We start from the raw sequence: 20353 nt of genomic DNA on the forward strand, positions 1-20353 counted from the left end.
ATGCTGCCGAAAGGCATGGGTTTGTAGGCAGTGTTCAAGGTGCTCGACTGCTGATCCGAAGGACGGGTGTTCGATGTTGGCCGTGGCGGTCGCATTTCGGCGGAGAAGAAATGCTAGATGTGCGGGTACTGCGCGCAGTCAATGGACGTTAAGGAACCCGAAGCGGTCGAAGTTATCAAGAGCCCTCGACACGGCGTCCTGACTCGCTGTGGAACGTTAAACCCCGCGGGGTTTAACGTTCCACAGCTTTGGTTGGTTGGTCCACGCGTGGACCAACCAACCAAAAAAAAAAAAAAAATGGAAGCATTGTAAGCGGACGCTCAACCATGTAGCCACCGCTGCGGTGGCTACATGGTTGAAAAAAAAAAAAAAAGAGGATGACCTTATTTTTCAGGTCTGGCGGTCCCATGCCACCAATTTCCCACAGGGTGGGTGCCCTCCCAAGCGACTATGAACTTCGTTCTGCCGAGCACCAGGCCGGAAGCGCGCTTGTCCCCATTTTACCGGTAGGTACCCGGCGGCAGCAATTCTCTGCCTCCCACAGCAGCGGCGGATGCTCAACCATTTCACCAAGGCTGTGGTGGGTTAAGGTTAAGGATAGTCCCAGAGGGACTATCTTAAAACGGTTGGCAAGGTAACCATGCACGAAAAATAACCAATTGATGATCGAAAGAGAAACGCCTGGTAGTTTGGACGGGAATCAAAGAAGTCTGGGGCTTTCCCATTTCTAATCAATGCTAATGAGAAGCAGCGTTCGACCCCCCCCCCCCCCCCCCACACCTTCCCCTCCCCTCCGAAGAGCAAACATATTCAAAATGCAACGCATAAGCTCATAGCCTCCCGCCCCCCTGAAGGATCTCACTTCGTGGAGGTGCACTCCACCCCTACCTAGTAAAGAACTCCTGGTACCGCCACTGATGCGAATAATCAAGGACAACGTCCTACAGCATAAACGGCGTAATAAAGATATGAATAAATCCGAAGAAAATGAACGCGTGCCGAAGAAAATGAACTCATAGCCGATACGAACATGCATGATGACACGGGTTACGGCGCCGTGCATGAGTTTGCTATAGATAGGGACCCAGAGGGACTATCTTAAAACGGTTGGCAAGGTGAACCGGTTCGCATGCCGTCGCGTGATTGACCAAAATCAATCTTTCGCTGGCGAAAACGCGATTCTGGCCAATCACGCGAGGGAAGTCGCGAACCGCTAATACACAGACCTTCGGGTCGGCGAATATTCCACGATCGCCGCGCAACGTACCTGATGTGCACTAGTAGTCCCACGCGCGGCGACTTCAAAATTTTGACGAACACAGCAAGACAGCACCTTTACGCTGCCTGCGAAACGACATCCCGACACGTGCAAGAAAACGACAAATAAGCATCGTCATTCAAAACATCTTTATTACCAGAAATGTCTACACAGGACAGACTCCCCCGCGTACCTGCTAAGGCAACGCAATGTGCACATGAGACGCATCGCGCGCACGAAGATGAGAGACTACTTGCAGACAGTCAGCGCGTGGTGCAACCGTGTGCATTTGTACAACGCGATCAACAATAACAACGGTGTCAACTGCAGGCCAGGTCTGCAGCGCGTCAGTGGACTACCACATGGCCCTCTGCACCCCGGACAGGTAGTTGTAGTCGGCCAGGTGCCGGAACATCATGCGCGAAACCCGCCACGGCCGCACGAAGCCCCTCGCTCGAGATGTGATCACGCAGCGGCCGTGGAAGCGCGTGTAACAGCTGTCCAGGGGAAGGTCCGCGATCTCCTTGTCCGCAATTTCCTGCGAAAATCAATAAATCAATCAATCAATGAATCAATCAATCAATCTTCCTGGGAGGATCGCGCTACCATTAACCAATCGACAACTACAGGTTTTCCCGCTCAATTGAATCCGAGCGCCAGCCAAACTGGCTGGCACTAGGGTTAAATTGAGCGGGAAAACCTGTAGATTCCCTCTGAATATGTGAATGAATGAAAAACCAGCAGTAGGATGAACGCACTGTTGTGTGTACTGCTATGCAGGACGATAGAGAAAGCTATTCGGCCTTTAACCACGCTATCATCAGCCGACGCACCAATATTCCCATCTGTCTGATCGCATTTAGAACCAATTCTACAGGCAGCTGAGGCACTTTCCCGCCAATTTCAGGAAAAATGCACACGGGCGCAAAGTATAACGCGAAAGACTCTGGCATAACATAAGAAAAAAAGTTTTGCAGTCATAACTCGCTCATAAAGAGAAACATGCAGGCATAAAGTTTTAGTGCCGGGGTCCCGAAGCGGCTTGCGTACGCAAGTCGCTTTGGGGCCAAGCACTCGTAAGAGTTGAAGCTGATGTCTTGCTTTCCGCGTTCGTTCACGTGAAGCCCCCAGAATGCAACATCAAGCACAGTAAAGAGTTCGTGAAATATGCGTCAGACATCACTCAAATGTAATTTAAGTTAATTTCATTCACTATACTCCTCAGGGCCGGAGGCATTACAGAGGGGCAATGGTGAATAATAATAAAAAAAAAACAAAAAACGCCAGGCCTGCGCTGAAACCGCAGCACAGTCACAGCGAAAGCTGGAAGAGCGGCGTTTCTAGAGCCCGTTAAGCTCTCTTGGGGCTACAATACAAGTACACTAGAAAGGTACCCACTACGCCACAAATCAAAATTTTTGTGAAGTTGGGAAGCACCCACTAAGCCATTATTCGTCATTCTATGGAGAAGCGAGGCACCAGCTACACGTCTGTAAGGCATTAGTGCACTTTGTTGACGTGACGACTGATGACGATGAAGAATTATGGCTCAGCCCTTTGTAATGGGTTGGAATCTTTAAACGGCCCACCAGTTATGTAATTTGCATTGGGTGACGCCCGGCCGCTATTTCCCTCTCCCGTCATGCTGTATACGTTGACGTGGAAGAGAGACGGGGGAGGGGGCGAAGAACTTTATTGAGACCCCGAGGTAATGGATCATGCGCTTATGGGCTTCCTTGGCAACCAATACAAGTGCACTTGCGAGGAACCCACTACGCTATAAATCATTGTAATCTTACTGAGACCCCGAGGAAGTGGATCATGCGCTTATGGGCTTCCTTGGCAACCAATACAAGTGCACTTGCGAGGAACCCACTACGCTATAAATAATTGTAATTTTTTAGAAGTAGGGCAGCAGGCACTGTGCCATTTTTCGTCATTCTACAGAGAGCGTTGGTACCTGCTAAACGCATGTAAGGGATTATGCGCACTTTGTTAATTCTGCGCCTGATGACGATGAAGAATTATGGCAGAGCCCTTTTGTAATGGGTTGGAAGCATTCAACAACCTACTCGTTGCGCAATTCGCAATTGTTTGACGCCTGGTTACAGAATTCGCGTTGTGCGACGCTTGGTGCTTATTTTAATCTTCTACCACGCTATATTGCATATGCTAATGTGGTTCCTTCCCGACATGAAGCCTGTATAGGACCTTTTTGCAAAGCAGTTTCAAGCACCGGCATGGCTCAGAGGTTGAATACTGGGCTCCCACGCAGAGGGCCCAGGTTCGAACCTCGTTCCATCCTGGAATTTTTTTCTTATTTAGTTTTTTTTCTTATTTCGAGCGATACTGGTTACGGACACCGGCGGCGGCGGCGGCGGCGGACAACTACGGCGCCAAAAACGGCCGGAGAAATGATCTCATAACAGCTTTCGCTGTAAAAAAAACGCCAGGCCTGCGCAGAAAGCGCAGCACAGTCACAGCGAAAGCTCGAAGAGCGGCATTTCTAGAGCCCGTTATAAACGCTCTTGTGGCTACTAATACAACTACACTAGCAACGTACCCACTACGCCACAAATCATAATTTTTGTGAAGTTGGAAAGCACCCGCCACGACACTACTCGTCATTCTGCGGAGAAGCGAGGCACCATCTGTAAGGCATTATGTGCAGTTTCTTGGTGCGACGGCTGATGACGATGAAGAATTATGACTGAGTCTTTTGTAATGGGTTGGAAGCTTTAAATTACCCACTAGTTACGTAATTCGCATTGTGTGACGCCCGGTCATAATTTCACTCTCCCACCACACTTTATAACATATCGCTAACGTGAGAAAGAGATAGAGATAGGGGAATTAACTTTATTGAGACCCTGAGGAAATTGATCATGGGAGCCTTATGGGCTTCTTTGGCAACCAATAGAAGTGCACTTGCGAGGAACCCACTACGCTATAAATCATAATTTGTGAAGTAAGGAAGCAGCCACAATTTTTCGTCATTCTGCGCAGAACCGTGGTACCCGCTAAACACCTGTAAGGTATTATGTGCACTTTGTTGATGCTGTGGCTAATGACGATGAAGAATAATGGCAGAGCCCTTTGTAATGGGTTGGAAGCATTCAACAACTCACTCGTTGCGCAATTCGCATTGTGTGACACCTGGTTACATAATTGGCGTTGTGTGACACTTGGTTGTTATTTTACTCTTCTACCACGCTACGTTACATAGGTTAATGTGGTTCCTTCCCGACATGAAGCCTGTATAGAGTCTTTCGCAAAGCAGTTTCAAGCACCGGCATGGCTCTGAGGTAGGATACTGGGCTCCCACGCAGAGGGCCCAGGTCCGAACCTCGTTCCATCCTGAAAATTTTTTCTTATTTCGAGCGATAGTGATTACGGACACCGGCGGCGGCGGACAACTACGGCGCCAAAAACGGCCCTTGTTGTGATCTCATAACAGCTTTCGCTGTAAAAGGCAAAAGGGTTTGCGAAAATACGCTAGAAAGAGTAAGTTAAATGGAACCCGAGTATACAATATTAGCTATTGCATTGCGGAACTGCCCATCATCGTTAATGTCCACAGTGTCTACGGGAAAGTTATTCCAGTCGCGAAACGATTCGTTTAGCAACGACAAGGTGTATGGAGAGCAGTGTATGAGAGAGCACCAGTCACTGAAGTCATCTGGAGTGCCGCATCTGGCCTGTGCCCCAGTGGCGAAGTCCGGGGGGAGGAACAATACATCATGATGACTGAGGAGCGCGAAAAAACGGCACACAACGAAAAGAAGTACACGGGACGACGCGCTACTAGCAACTGGAATATTTTTATTCAGGAAAGACATATTTATAACGCAGTGAAAACAAATTTAACCCAACGAGTCGACCAAAAAAACCATATGCTCAGCATGCCTGCGTGAAGTAACGTTGTAGATGGTTTTTTTGGTCGACTCGTTGGGTTAAATTGGTTTTCACTGCGTTATAAATATGTCTTTCCTGAATAAAAATATTCCAGTTGCTAGTAGCGCGTCGTCCCGTGTACTTCTTTTCGTTGAGTGCCGTTTTTTCGCGCCCCTCAGTCATCATGAACAAATACCAACTCGCCCAACTTTTTACTTTACTGAACAATACATCGACTGAAGCAAAAGAAGATGATGGCCTTCGCCTTCGAGTCGCCTTAGGCGAATGCATAAGGGACCCTGCGAGTTTTGCGTGCCACAACCACGACCGCGCTCGTCGAAATGCGGCCGCCGTGGCCGGGATTCAAACTCGCGTCCTCGAGCTTAATTATCAGCGCGATTACGTGCTATGCGCAATTACCTGCTATGTTACGAGACATAAAATAGGAACTACTGCAAACACGGAAATTAACAGTGACCTGTCGCACTACAAAAAGGGGAGAGGCATGCGTCAGCCGCTATCAAGTGGTGCTTTACGATAAGCAGTGCGATTTGCTCGATTATTTTTATCTTAACAGTCACGCAGTGCCGTGTTTCTTGTCTGCTAATAGCCGCGTTTCGTTAATTTTAGCGGTTTTCCGCGGCTTTCGAAGGTAAAATACACCTCCGGATCAATCCTGCCCTGTTCCGCATGCGCAGCCATGTCGTTATATACGAAGCCTGCTTAACAAAATTTTCCAGCCGCGAGAATGCGTTTTGTCCCGTTGTTTCTTACGTCCCGTATATTGTTCAGCATAATAAGTTCACTGCGATTATTCCAGTTATTCATTCTGCCACGTGCTGTATTGCTGTGAAGCATATATCCTGAAATGAGGCCGCGGCTCAAGCAACACGGATGAAGGAAAGGAAACACGACCCTGGCGATAACTCGCAACAGCTGGTTCATTAAAAAAAAACGAATATAAAGTGTTGATAACCAGATAAAAACACGGAATGGTTTTCCACACTGGGGGAGGGGGGGGGTGATTCTTAAAAGGAAGAAGGAAATGAAAATGAAAATTGGGTGTAGAGTGCACGATAACTGTCTCTCAAGTGAGGAATGCCAAGGGCACAAGCGTAATACAGAAAGGGGTAGTATACGTTCAATAGGCAAAGAAAGAAAGAAGACCCCCCCCCCTTCCCACGGAAGATTACAAGCGCAACGTGCGATTTGGATAGGAGTACTACTTCCCTGTTATGATAATGGAGGGGGCGCTATCACATCGGTACAGCCAATAATGTGAAAAGCGGTCTCAAGTGGTTTTGTCTTGATGCTTTGATAAAATGGACGCATCGCCGAAAATGGCCGAGCAGCCAGCCGCACGTGGTGCGGTGCCGAGCTTAAGTGCTCTTGTAATCTTTACGCATCGGCATTATGCACCAGGAACACTTCATTCGCTTTTGTTTTCTTCAATAAACCAACACGCAGTTGCGAGTTAGCGCCAGTGACTGCCCTTCATTTCCTTAATTAGTCCATGTTGTTTGCGCGCCTTTTTCACCAAGACCGATACGTATACAGCATAATAAAAAGAAAAGCGGAACGCCGCGACCAAAACGTTGTTGTCTAAAATTTTTTAAAGGGACCGACAACTGATTTTTCTCGACCCACTTTTTTACGGCGCGACAGGAAGCTCACCCTTCGTAGCGTTTGTAGCTGCAGTGGTTTATCCGAAAAGCACGTAGTTATTTTATACGCAGTATTTTTCGATCTCAAGGGCTCCAAACACGCATGGAGATTTGCTCCAGCAACGCTGAGAATTGATAGCGATGCCGCTAGCCCTTGTGAAAGCTGCCGTTGTTCTGCTTTCGCAGGAGTTACTGTAACTATGCTTAACCACCTTTATTTTGAGCTTTCCAAGCATTTTTGAAAATAGCAAGCTGTTACAATGAGATGATGTTGCTTTATACACCTTCTCGGTATTTGTACAGCGTTGTGTGCGCCTGCGCCCAAGGTTGCCTGCGCCTGTGTCAAGGCTGCCTACGCCAAGCGAAGGCAGCGCCACTTTGTTGCATACAACTAACGCAGGCATATATGTACATTTTTATGGAGTAATATCTTTTAATATAAAGAAATGAACAATATTAACTAACAGAAAAGTCATCGAACGCGCACACCAATCAACGGTCACGTGACCGGCTTCATCGGATCATTTATGATTTTGCCGCCAGAGGCGCCAAAGGTCATTTTTTGCGACTTTCAATTAAGAAATAAAAATATAATAAATCCACCTCTCACGAGATAAACAGGGTCGGTTTGAGTCAATGCGACGGACAATCTTTTCATCAGTGCAGCCATCTCATTTCATGTTCTGGGCAGTTGTCGGTCCCTTTAAAGAGACAGTAAAGAGAATAACGATTTTCCTCGTATTAGTAAATTACTCTTTCACGACGCCAAAATCAACACACTTGGTGCGAGAAGAGGCAGTAACCGACAAAGCACGCAAAAAGAAAATGCGGGTGGCGACGCCCCTTTGAAGTTCCCGCACCAATCGCCGTTACGTCATAGGTTCTGGCCATGGTTCTGACGGCGTCTGCTAGGGCCTAAGGAGTTCCTAATCGGCAAAAATGAAGTACACTGTCCTCTAAGGGGGCAAGAGACCTTGCATATCAAGTTTGAGGAAATTTCGTCGAGCCAAAGTACGAAAGACACTTTGAAACCCGTGACGTCACGTGCGGAGTATATCGGCGCGGAATTTAAAAAAAAAAAAAAATTAGACATTGACCTTTATTTTTCTTTTCTATTAATAAAACTACGATGTGAAATTCTATTAATAAAACTACAATGGTGAAATTAACGACAGTAAAGTTTTCAGAGGGTAATTCATAAGTCTAAACTGATGCATCGTTTAAATTTAGTGTCCCCTTAACGTTTCGGCTTCCGTAAAAAGAATTTTTGGCAACACCACTTTGGTTGGCGTTTCTGTTTTCCCTCGTGTTATGCAGTCACTTCCCGATGAAACGAGATTTCGTATACGGTAATTTTGATTGCCAGGGGAACAATTCGAGGGGTGTGACTGAACACATTTCGCAACTGCAGCTGAACACATTTCAAAATTTTTACATTCTAGCCCAAATGTCAGCTTTACGGCGCTTTCTCTCTCTCCGCTCCGCGACCTTCCATAAACACGACACAGCAAAAAAACTCGTTCGGCGCGGCGGACGCGGCACTGACACGCCCTACTTGGAACGCCGGCGAACTTGAACCTGTTTCGCCGGACTTTAAAAGAACAAGAAATAAAAAGAAAGAATACCGACGGCGACGCACTCCGCCACTTGTAATAATGCAAGGCGCGTTGGCCCAGTCTCGATCAAGCGCGTCGTTCACCGCATGCCGAAGAATGAATGGTATGGATGCCACCGCTCCGCCGTTGGGTCAGATGAAAGCGCGATGCTTATGGCGGGCGAAGTGCTGCATTCGACCAACACCCTAAGGGCTGCTGATTCATCACGGTCATTTATTAAGACCTCGCTGTAAAGCGCCCGTTCTATCTTACGTAATAACGTTCATCTGATACGAAAAAAAAAGTGCTTCCGTGGTACCAGTGGTATTAGAACCCACATAATTAGGAAGAAAATGTCAAGTAGTGGTTTACAATACAAACGAAAGGACCAGTTCCGTATGCATGTCACAGTAGCGTAGGCAGAAATTTTTTTCGGGGAAGAGGGGGGTGGGGACAGTAGCGTAGCCAGAATTTTTTTTCGTGGGGGGGGGGAAGGGGGTCACCTCCTTGATCCGACATTGGGTCTGGGCAGATAAGTGGGGTAGAGTGTCATTTTGTGCTATGTATCCCATGGGGAAAAAACATTCGGGGGGGGGGGGGGGGGGAGCACGGGCCCGGCGCGCCCCTGCTGGCTACGCCACTAGGTGGGGGCTAAAAAATACTTTATGTGTGAAAGGGAAAATTGACAACCACCCGTTTGTAGCATGAAGCCAAATAAGCCACCTTGCGGGATTCCACAGAACTCATTTGCAATAATACCTTATGAATATTCGTGTGTGCATTTGTATGTGTGCGTGCATTATACATATGCAAAATTGAAGAAATTCGGGGAGAGGGGGTGACAGAACATGTAAATTCTATAAAGCCAAGTAAAACGTAGGGAGTGTTGTTCATAGTTTTTTTCTTTTTCAAAATGAAAAGCAGCGTGATCGTGAGATAAAGACAAAATTAATTAAACACGCAAGAAAAACTAAGCACACCGGTGTTCTTTGCATTTTGCCCCCATCGAAACACGCCCCGCCGCAGTTGGCGGGAATTGATCCAACACTATCGAGCTTAGCAAAGTCGTTGCATGCAGCAGCAGACATATGGCTCTGTAAGAGGTTTACCTAGTAGGTGGTGGCTTCGACACTGTAAAACATTCAGAACTGTGTACTGCATCTAGTTGGTGGCAGGACAGGGTACGTCAGCTAAGCACAGTACTGCACTGGACGCTGAGACAAAACTTGTGTTACAGAGACAACATCTACTGCCCCAAGCATACATTAGTGCACGTCAGCCCTTTGGAAGTCACATGTATGCTACCAGCTTCCGAGTAAATTATAGCTCACCCCATTGCAAATTTTGCTTGCTGTTAAATTTAGGCATTATAACAGAGTGTCAAGGGGGCTGAGAATCAATACAATCGATTGAAAAGAAAAAGAAGACAGCCTCCAACTTCCAGTCGTCTTAGGTGAATACATAAAGGACCATGCGACTCTTTGCCATAGGAAAAACAAAATAATAATAATAATATCCGGGGTTTAATGTCCCAAAACCACGATATGATTATGAGAGACGCTGTAGTGGCATTCGATCCCGCGACCTTCGGGTCAGCAGTTGAGCGTCATAACCACTAGACCACCGTGGTGGGGCTGCAATAGGAAAAACAAGATACGAAATTTTTGTCTCAGTACTCCTATGAGTCTTCAGCTACCCATACATTTGGGAGGTGGCATGTTTTGCACCGTCAGTCATGCAGACAATCTGATTGGCTTCTCAGCGTTCGTACCGAAAAAGAAAATGAAAGTGGCCGGGTTCGTGGCCGCACCTAGTGGTACAGAGATCAACACGACAAACACTGACCACAGCCTCTGCACTGTTCTTTGCATCGGTGTATGTACGCAGAACGTGTCACTTAGCCCCAACTGCTCAGCGAATAAGTTGAGAAAAAGCAAGGCTTGGGAGGAGGGTAACCTTTAATCTTTCGCAGCTCCCTTGACACATCGTGATTCACTCAAATTATGGTGAGAATTCTTTTCGCTTGTAGCCTGACCACCGACGTTCCTTGAAAATAGCCATTTCGAGAACCCTACAAATTTGGTCAGAAGTGTCTAAGAAGCGGTCCAGTGGTAATAAGTGCATGAAAGAAAGAATTCCAATGATCAATGGTTCTCAGATAGGAAACTGTACTTGAAGGTCTTCGTGAATTCAGCAAATTTTGACTGCACTATGGAGACTGGATGAAAACAGGAACATAGATGTACATACAAAGCACTTTGTGTGAGCATCTATGTTCTTGTTTTCATCCAGTCTTTGTTGCTCAGTAAAAATTTGTTGAAATCTATGAACTGACTTGCCCGACAACATGCTTTAGTAGGTGTGAAGAAAGGCATAGCTTAAGCATATGGACTTCCCTTGTCATAGATGGCCTGGCAGGAGTGAAGTATTTTGTTGTCATATCGCAGTATTTTGCATTGTCTGTCTAGACAGCAGCAATAACAACAAAAAAGAGACTCAATACAACGCAGACATTTTGATGACAACAGCCCGAAATGACAAAGGGTACGAGAATGAGGACAGTGAGAGGCAGTGATGATCTTGGAAAGATCATGTTTTTATTTTGAGAAATGCATACATTTCCTACTACACAGCGTCACACTGCAGTTTACCAGCGCATGTGGTGAAGCAAAATTTTAAAGGAAGTGCATGCAGACAGTACATACACTACGAAATAAGCTTGGCTGTCTTTCTTGGTGCAACGTCAAACTGTCCTAGCACAGTTTCCTTTAATCAATGCTGAATTTCTAAAATGGTACCCTTGTTAGCCATTTATTAAAATTTCACCAGCTGCTCAGACACAGTACTCAATTAAGGGCACAGGGTAGGCCTATACCTCCCATGTATTTTAAGGCCTCTTTAGGACCCATTTTTGTCAGAAACTACTATATGTAAAGAATTCGGGTTTGTTTCATTTTATTCCTTGGTGTCTCTTCTTGCAGTAGAGCTAGAATTACAATTGTATTTCAAGTGTTGACATTTTTGCAATTTTTTTTAGCAAAGCAATTAATTTTTGTCGTTATTTTTTAAATAAAACTGCCAAAAAATGAAAAGTAATCCGCAAACGTACACCTAGCTCAGTAGCTTTGTATTGGTGTCCAGTTTATTTTGGTAAAATAATCAGCCTTCTGTACTTTAAAGATTTTCTGATAATGGGGCAAATGTAACAAAAAAATTGATTTCGAGATACTGAGAGTTAAGAAGAAAAAAAAACAATGTTTATTTCATTTTTTTTTAAGATGTACTGACCAATTGAATTAGCAACCAGCCATACAGTGAGCACACCAATCAGCTTTTAGCTTCTTTTCTTGTTTTCTTGGTTCCCTCGCTTGTTTTGTCATATTTTCTGCCTCTCTGTTGGCAAAATACTGTTGACAGCGGTTGATCTTACCCAACCATATCACAGTGTTGTGCCTTGATAATCTGCCAAACGGCCTCGAGAATGTTTAATTGGGCCGTGCAGGCCCTGCTGAAAGAAAAGTTTCAAAGGTAGCAGTTCTGAGGGTTTCCATTCCAAGGACAACGATCCATTGTCTTTGCTACGGGTGCCGTGGTTCCTCCGCATTCTATGCAGACATTACTCGCACTCACGTTTTGTAGAACCTCCACACCAATCAAAGCGCCACTACAAGTAACATTTTGTCCTTGCAGCGACACCGAATGAGGACAAAACTTACTTGCTGAAGTGCTTGCATGAGTGTTCCCGGTCTCGATTCTGTTAGTAGCTGAAGTGTGTCGATTTCCAATTATACTGTGCTTTCTAAACAGTTTCTTTTACTTTGTAACACGAGAATATCTTTGGCTGTCGCAGAAAAATCAACAAAGGTGCAACTAAACTCAAAATAAGTGCACAGAACCATGTCACCATGCGCGTCTCACACAAAAGGCAAGTGGACTCGGTAAATGCCACGCGTGTTCAAGAAAACTGCACCATGAGCCTTTAGGAAGCCAGACTACTTTTCAAAAATCTGCTCCATCGAAGTGCATCTGGGGCACTGGATATTGTTAAGCAAGGCCTTATCATTCAAAGAAAGCAAGAAACCAAATTTCGATTAAAGAAAAATACATTACCCTACCCTGTGTCCTTAAGTATGAGGCACAAATTTGAAAAGTCCTAACTACTCGGCCTACGGATAATCATCACACCTACCAATTACTCTACAGTGCTATTAATACTGCTCTGCAGCAATGTCTCAAATGTTGCACAATTTGGCGTCTGACGTGAGATACTTCGAGGCACTAAACAAGACACCATTAATAATATATATTGCTTTATTAGTAAAACTATACCAAGACGTTAACTGCTCTAGTAATGGCAACGGAATATCTTGCACTGATGCATACAGGTACCAGGACTTGAGAACCATAATTTAATTGCCACCTCTGTCATGGTCTTCCCTGAAGAGATTGACCTAACAGGTGAGTGGCAATGTAATTTAACATCAAGTTTAACTGACTAGCCCAATGTCAAGTTTTTCTTAAGTAATGTAACAGGTTGGAAGTAACACTTGACATTTATTAATTTGTAAAAAGGGACACTAAGTGAAACAATGAATCGGTAGATTGAGAAATTGTGCTCTGAAAACTCTAGTGACATTAATTTCACCTTTATGTGTCTATTAATAGAGGAGGAAATCAGTCAAAGTTTCACTTTTAAATTTCACGGCAAAATCTCAGTGCACGACGTCACGGATTTCAAAGTTTACTTTTTCTATTTTGACGGCACTGGCGCAATGAAATTTCCTTAAACTTGATATGTTAGGCCTCTGGCACCGTCAGTGGACCATGTACTTCATTTTTACCAACTAGGAACGGCGTATGCCCTAGAAGGTGCTGCTGTCAGAATCTATGACGTCACGTTGATTGGTGCAAGAAATAAGGTTGCATTGCCACCCTATTTTCTTTTTGCATATTTTCTCGCTTCCCAAGCATTTTCTCATGGCAACGTGGTGATTTTGGTATTGCAAAAGAATAATTAACTAATACAAGAACAATCATTTCTTTTTAGTGTCCCTTTAAAGGCTCCTACGAAGCCCACAGAGTATTGTAGAAGATTTTGTGAGCATTGTTTAACTTAGTAGTGTGTTTGTCTGGGCCAGTTGGTACATGATGACAAGTGAAGGGTTGCTGGAACCCTTCAATTGTTCAGCTTGTGTAATTTAGCATCGTAATACATATGAATAACTGGGCAGAGGTAAGAGTGAAGCAATCTGCAAGATATAAATTCCAAGTATGTTTTAGCCTGCTCAGGTCATAGTGCGGACCAGGCAAATCCAACTTAACAAAAGGTAGTGGGACAGCCTGTGGTGGTTAATCAAGACAGGCACCAGAATGCAGAAGCAGAGCAGGGCCTTGACTAGGCTTCATTAAAGGGACACTAAAGAGCAAAACGATTTTTCTTGCATTAGTAAAGTAGTCTTCCACGATACCAAAAACACCACGCTTTCTGCGCGAAGACGCTTACTAAGCGAGAAAACACGCAAGAAGAAAATACAGGTGGCGACACCACCTTGGAATTCCCGCACCATTTGCCGTGACATCACATATTTTTGACGGCGCCTGCTTGGGCCTACGTATTTCCTAATCGGTTAAATCGAAGTAGATTGTCCTCTGAGGGGGCCAGAGACTTGACATAACGAGTTTGTGGAAATTTCGTCGAGCCAGTGGCGCCAAAATACGTCAAATGCACTTTGAAGTCTTTTACATCACGAATTACAAAGTTCGGCGCGAAATTTAAAAATGAAACTTTGAACTTGGTTTTCTCCTCTAATAATAAATCTATGGTGGTGAAATAAACTACACAAGAGTTCTCCGAGCACACTTTATCAATCTAAACCAATTCATTGTTTCTCTATAGTGTCCCTTTAAGGCGTTGTGAGAAAGAGGAAGTGAAAGCTGATACAGGTTTTTGAGGACTTGTAAAAGGAGTGAGGGCCTGAAACATCAGTTAAGCCATGTGGACCTTGCACAAGAGCTTTGTAGTCACCTATGTGTTTAATAACCCAGTACGTACAAATAAATTCGCTTTTTCAGCTGGGGAGGAAATGAAAAGGGTTTGCTAAGAAAGGTGGCCCTACACACAAAGCTGGAAAATCCTGCCATCCATATAGGGAGAAATCTCAACAATATAAACAGGGCTCTACTAGCGAACACAGTTTACCACTGCTACACGGGCTCAGTTAGCTCAGTTGAGCAAACCGATGAAATCACGTGCTGATCATGTGGTTAGCATGAAGCTTGGGCACCACTCTGCAAGTTTCTTGATACAAGACTACACTTCCTCACCTCCCCCCCAGTGTATTCAGAGAACAAATTTGAAAGAACGGCTCCACCTTCTATTACATATTCAGTGTTTGCAGCTAGGCACGAACAGTACCCTCTCACTACCCCTGCCGAAAACAGAATAACCTTTGTTGTTGACAGTTACACAGCGAACCTTGTTTTCCAGGAGTTCTGCTTGATTATCCTTCAACGACTGGAGTTCCATTCCATGAAATTCCTTAAACAATGCGATAAACGGTGCTTGCCTAGCTGGGTTTGCGATAACCACGATTAGGAGACTAACTGCGGTTACATTTGCCATGTAGCTGCCTGTAACAGTGTTTAGTCATAACCGTAGTTAGCTTAACTGTAGTTAAGGCTATTCTTGTGACAGGGGTATTAGAAGCTCTGAGGCAGTCATAGTGCAGCTCCGACTTGAAGACTGATTTGTCTACACAGCAAGCACTTTTCTGTGAAGTTAGTTGCACATTTCAGTAATGCTGGTTTGAATGCAAGCCATGTACTCCCTTAAAAATTAAATCATACTGTACACCCGCAGCAAGGTGAAGTGAGAGAGCATCAAATGTGGGAAAAATATTTATTTTTAGTTCAAGCCTCAAGCTCCTGAACACTATGACACCTCAACCAGCCTTCTTTTTTCAATTTTCTAGTAAGTCCATCCACAATGCGCGTAAAAACCACTGCTGGCGACTAAGCGGCCACTCATACGAAAATGAAGAGTGAAATTTGAAGTTGCCTTATTTCTGTAGAGGGTGAACTGACATTTCTAATCTCATTGTACCTGGTACAAATGTAAGAATTGGCTACGCCACCATAAGCTAGGAAAGCCGCTTGAAGGCAAGATGACTTGGTAATTAGGATAATTAGAACAATATTTCGCTATTCTAGCCTGAGGTGGTGATGCAAATCACTTTTTTTCATGCCACCAGAGATCAGTATATCTTTACTTGAGAGAATGCCCAAAGTACAGAACATACATGCCAATGCAAGCTGGAGCACAGCTCAATTAAACTTCTTATTTGATGATTAACAGTTCAATGGCAAAAACTTCTTTTCCAATTGGGGTTAACGGTTAAGGTCAAATTAGCAAAAAAATGCAAGTGTCAGCACTGATGTCCTGCTGTGCTTGATGAACACCAAGGAAAGAAACACGCACTGCTAAAGTGTGCTAAACTTCAAGCAAATGAGACAAGTGGTCATGTAGCAGGACTTGCACGAATGACTGTTTCTGTGCAGAGTTTGATATGCTTGATATATACCACTGATTAGAATGGCATGACATTAAACGACCCCTCAATTCGACCCCACATCCAAGCATAATGACTTCGCTACATTCACATGAAACCAACTACTGCGAGCTTCCAGAAACGCGTTCGCTGTCTGTTTTGTTCTAATACCACGAGTAATGCGTCACCGGCGTCAGTCATTTAAAAAGGTAAAGGCTATTGCGTAAGAAATCAACATGTGATGAAGACGGGAACACCTTAATTTTTGTTCCAAGTTCCCACGTGGTCAACGACACCAGTACTCAATGAATGGAGATTTTAATACAGGTCACCTTTCGCTCTGGCGCAACGCTACATTCGTAATTACGTTAAATATATGCAGCGTCCCATTAGCGTTGGGGTTAACAAGCAACTGTGTATGAACTGAAACTTTTTCGCGGAATGCCGGCAGCACTGCGTTCGCACATCCGCATCTCACGTGGCGAGCCGCGTCAACCGTCAGCCAGCCACGAGAGTACAGTCTGCGAGGGGAAAAAAAGAAATGAAATAAAAGAACGAAAGAGGGGGCAGCGGCCTTCGAGAAAGTCAATAATTCCGTCTGCTCCAGTTTTGCTGCACGCTAGACTTTGTTATTCGTGTCACTGAATGTTACGGCTCTCGCATCGAAGTCCTTATCTGACACAAACGCAGAGACGGCACTGACGGGACAAAAAGAAAAAAAAAAAAACGAATATACAAGCGCAGGCTATGGATATGCATGATATATGCCACTGATTAGAATGGCATGACGTTTAACGACCCCTCAATTGTTCTTTTTAAGGCGAAAGCTTTATATGTCCCATGAGTGAAGAGATTTTTAAAGATTTAGAGAGATTTAAAGGGATACTGAACAAAATTTTCGCCACCGAGATAAATGGCCCAATTGAAAGATTGGGTGCTGAAATTTGTTGAAACAACCTTCATTTCAGCCAGAGACTAGCAGAAAATAATGAATTTAATGCATTTTTCGCAAATTGGCGCGTCTAGCGGCCGCGCCGCGAACTAAAGAGGAAGTGACGCGAAACTCGGCGGATACTGACTTGCCAACCGTGCTCGCTGCAAAATCGCTTACCAATCGACATCGCAAGCCACCACCCGCTGTCGCGCGTCTCTCTCAAAACGTGTTCTCACGGTCGAGAAGGTGTTCTTGAGAGGAGAGGTGGAGAAAGGGAAGTGGCAGGGCAGGAGAGAGCGTGCCGGTTGCACCCCCTCTTGCTGGAGTATTCGACGCCACGGCCGTCGACAAGCGCACTAGCGTGCAGCCGCCGCGCTCTCACAATCCACCAAAAATACGGCCAACTGCTCGAAATTACGTGAAATAAACGCTGTTATAGGAACAGTCGTGTCGTTTGAGTCAAATGCAAGTGTTTTCGTAGCTTTTTCAAAATTTTGTTCAGTATCCCTTTAAAGAAATACCGCGCGAGACTTCACAAATGGTAAAAAGAAAACTAACAAAAGTAGCTGAAAATTCACGTGACGCCCAAGTGATCTTTGTGTGCCGTTGGAGTACCAAAAGTCACGCGACCTCAATTTAACATGATGTAATCAATGACGAAATCACGTGGCGTCACTACGATTTCACATGATGCTGTCATCACATTGTCGCTTGGTCAAGGGTGGGCCGATCCCAGAGGAAGTGCAGCACCATGTTAGGTGCAGATAGCTTGTGGAGGTGTATGAAGATAATCATTTTTTTAAAAGGAGATGGCCTTCGCCTTTGAGTCAACTTAGGCTTAAGGGACTCAGTGACCTTTTTTTTTTGTAATTGCATATGAGGTTAGGCTACAACTAGAGCAAATTGTACACACCATATTTTAGCAAAGCATATTCCATGAAGGAAGCCATGAGTGATTAAAGGTTACCTTCCTCCTAAGTCATGCCTTTTCTCCATAACTTATTTGCTCAGCAATTGGGGCTAAGCTCAACCTCCAGTGATCCTGCACTGGTGTGAAGTAGATCATGAAGCCATACAGTGGGTCACTTTTGTTTTCTTTCAAGTTTATGTACAAAAATAATCCGTTATTTCACATAATTTCGTTAAAACTGAGTAATACCATTCTACTAAGCTCTTGTGCCAACCGAATGCGTACCCAACACAGAATAAAATCATGCAGCAGAATCAGGACTGCATTTGTAGTCCGAGAATAACAAAATGTCGAGCGAGATCCCAAATGTCAACACATGCTTCAGAAAGTTATCAAAAACATGTGGGCAAAAAAAAAAAAAAAACCTTAATCTAGTCATGAGTGGTTTGCACCACCAAGTAATGCTTATCTGGACAGAATATCCCAACCACACCCCCTCTGACTACTGCATTCATGCAGGTGATTGCGGTAAATGTGCTGTTGCTAATGTAATCGTTTATAGTAATTTATCAGCGACTAACACAAAAAAATCTGGCCTACTTCTTTTCTAGTGTCTTTTAATAACCTCTGTCCTGTAACACATGCACGGCTGGTAAAAATTAAACATGATTAAGCAAGTTCATATCCTTGAGAACATTCTTTATGGCGTGAAGGTGTTCCAGTTAAATTGCTTTTGCACCTGAGGATATTTCAAGAAGAAAAAGAAAGCGTTTCAAGTGTTCGTACGTTGCTCGAACATTTCTGAGTGTCCTGAAAAATGGGACACTTGCCAGGTGCTTGCAAATCTGTATATCCTTCTCTGCCAACTAGAGCAGAGTTGGCCTGCATAACTTTCTAAAAGGGACTAATTCCTTCATCCCCTCATTGGTTTATTTCAAGAATGAAATTTGCATGAGACAGACCACTTATTTGGCTAGGTTTGGCCATGAAATGAACATGCTAGGGCGTGTTTCGTTCACTTGTGCTGCATTAAGTTGCCAAGACATCACATGCTTCTATAAATCTTTATAGCATGACCTCGACAGTTGCCATAACTCATCTGCATCCAAGCGTAATCAATGACTTAGCTACATTCACAGGAAACCAACTACTGTGAGCTTCCAGAAACGTGTTTGCTGTCTGTTTCACTCTAATACCACGAGTAATGCGTCACCGACGTCAGTCATTGAAACAGGTAAAGGCTATTGCGTAAGAAATCAACATGTGATGAAGACGGGAACACATTAATTTTTGTTCCAAGTTCCCACGTGGTCAACGACACCAGTACTCAATGAATGTAGATTTTAATACATGTCACCTTTCGCTTCAGCGGAACGCTACATTTGTAATTACGTTAAATATATGCAGCGTCTCATTAGCGTTGGGGTGACAAGTAACTGCGCATGAACCGAAACTTTTTCGCGGAACGCCGGCAGCACTGCGTTCGCACATTCGCATCTCACGTGGCGAGCCGCGTCAGCCGTCAGCCAGCCACGAGAGTACCGTCTGCGAGGGGAAAAAAAAAAAAGGGAAATGAAAGAAAAGAACGAAAGAGGGGGCGGCGGCCTTAACGAAAGTCAATAATTCCGTCTGCTGCAGTTTTGCTGCACGCTAGACTTTGTTATTCGCGTGTTAGTAAGGCGTTAATACCACAGTGTCACTGAGTGTTACGGCTCTCGCACCGAAGTCCTTATCCAACACAAACGCCGAGACGGCACTGACGGGACAAAAAGAAAAAGAAAAGAATATACAAGCGTGGGCTATTTTCACGTATTTTCCGCGAATGCAGAGAGTACGGGCGTGACCAATAAAATGTTCAATCGAGCACATGGTGGCTAAGAAGATAGAACAAGTGCCACGGTACCTGCAAACTTTTCGGCAGAATGTCATTCTTCCTCAAGGAGTTGATATTTAGCCTCAGACGCGCGTACTCTTTGACCACTTTTCTTCTCTTTGCATCACGGGCCATTCGCCAGTCGGTGTACTTGTTTCGACAGGGCACTATGGTCCCCAGTGGCGTGACATTCTGCAAAAGCGTAGCACAGCAATCATTAACCTCACGTGCGTCGCAGTAAAAAGAAATGCGTGGGTTAAATGCAACTGAATCAAGAGAAAAACCTTGTTAGGTCGTGTATGTCACACGAAGGGACTGCTAGAAAACCACACGTAACAAATTTCGAGAGAATATTTTTATCGCGATCGCGCAACTCTCGCCAAGACGCAACTCCGATGCTCTCACGAGCGGCGATGGGGCTTAGGCACAGGCGTCTAAGGCTCGGAAAAGGTGTGAAGCAAAGAGCGAAGGTCAAACCGAACAAATGTGAAACTTGCCTGGCCTGGAAACCTGGCGCCTAGCATAAGCTTAACGGTATTGATGACTTTATTCATTGCCATATTGAGAAGAAACTGGGCGTCGGATCAATAAATGAACAACATGTACGCCGCCATCACATGTGCAAAGTGTAAGTCCGCAGACAAATAATACAAATAAAATGTTAAAGTATATAATAAA

At 44.7% G+C, this 20353-nt stretch overlaps 1 protein-coding gene across 1 annotated transcript; it reads right to left on the minus strand.

The window, feature by feature from the left end:
• Positions 1–1393: 1393 nt before the first annotated feature.
• Positions 1394–20323, minus strand: LOC119383144 (28S ribosomal protein S14, mitochondrial). Its single transcript, XM_037651159.2, has 3 exons — positions 20173–20323; positions 19706–19867; positions 1394–1796 (listed from the first exon to the last, which is right to left on the minus strand). Exons 1-3 carry the CDS (start codon positions 20233–20235, stop codon positions 1614–1616), a joined length of 408 nt encoding a protein of 135 aa, XP_037507087.1. The 5' UTR covers positions 20236–20323; the 3' UTR covers positions 1394–1613.
• Positions 20324–20353: the final 30 nt, after the last annotated feature.

The sequence above is a fragment of the Rhipicephalus sanguineus genome, chromosome 2, assembly GCF_013339695.2.
Source record: "Rhipicephalus sanguineus isolate Rsan-2018 chromosome 2, BIME_Rsan_1.4, whole genome shotgun sequence".
NCBI classification, from domain to species: Eukaryota; Metazoa; Arthropoda; class Arachnida; order Ixodida; family Ixodidae; genus Rhipicephalus; species Rhipicephalus sanguineus.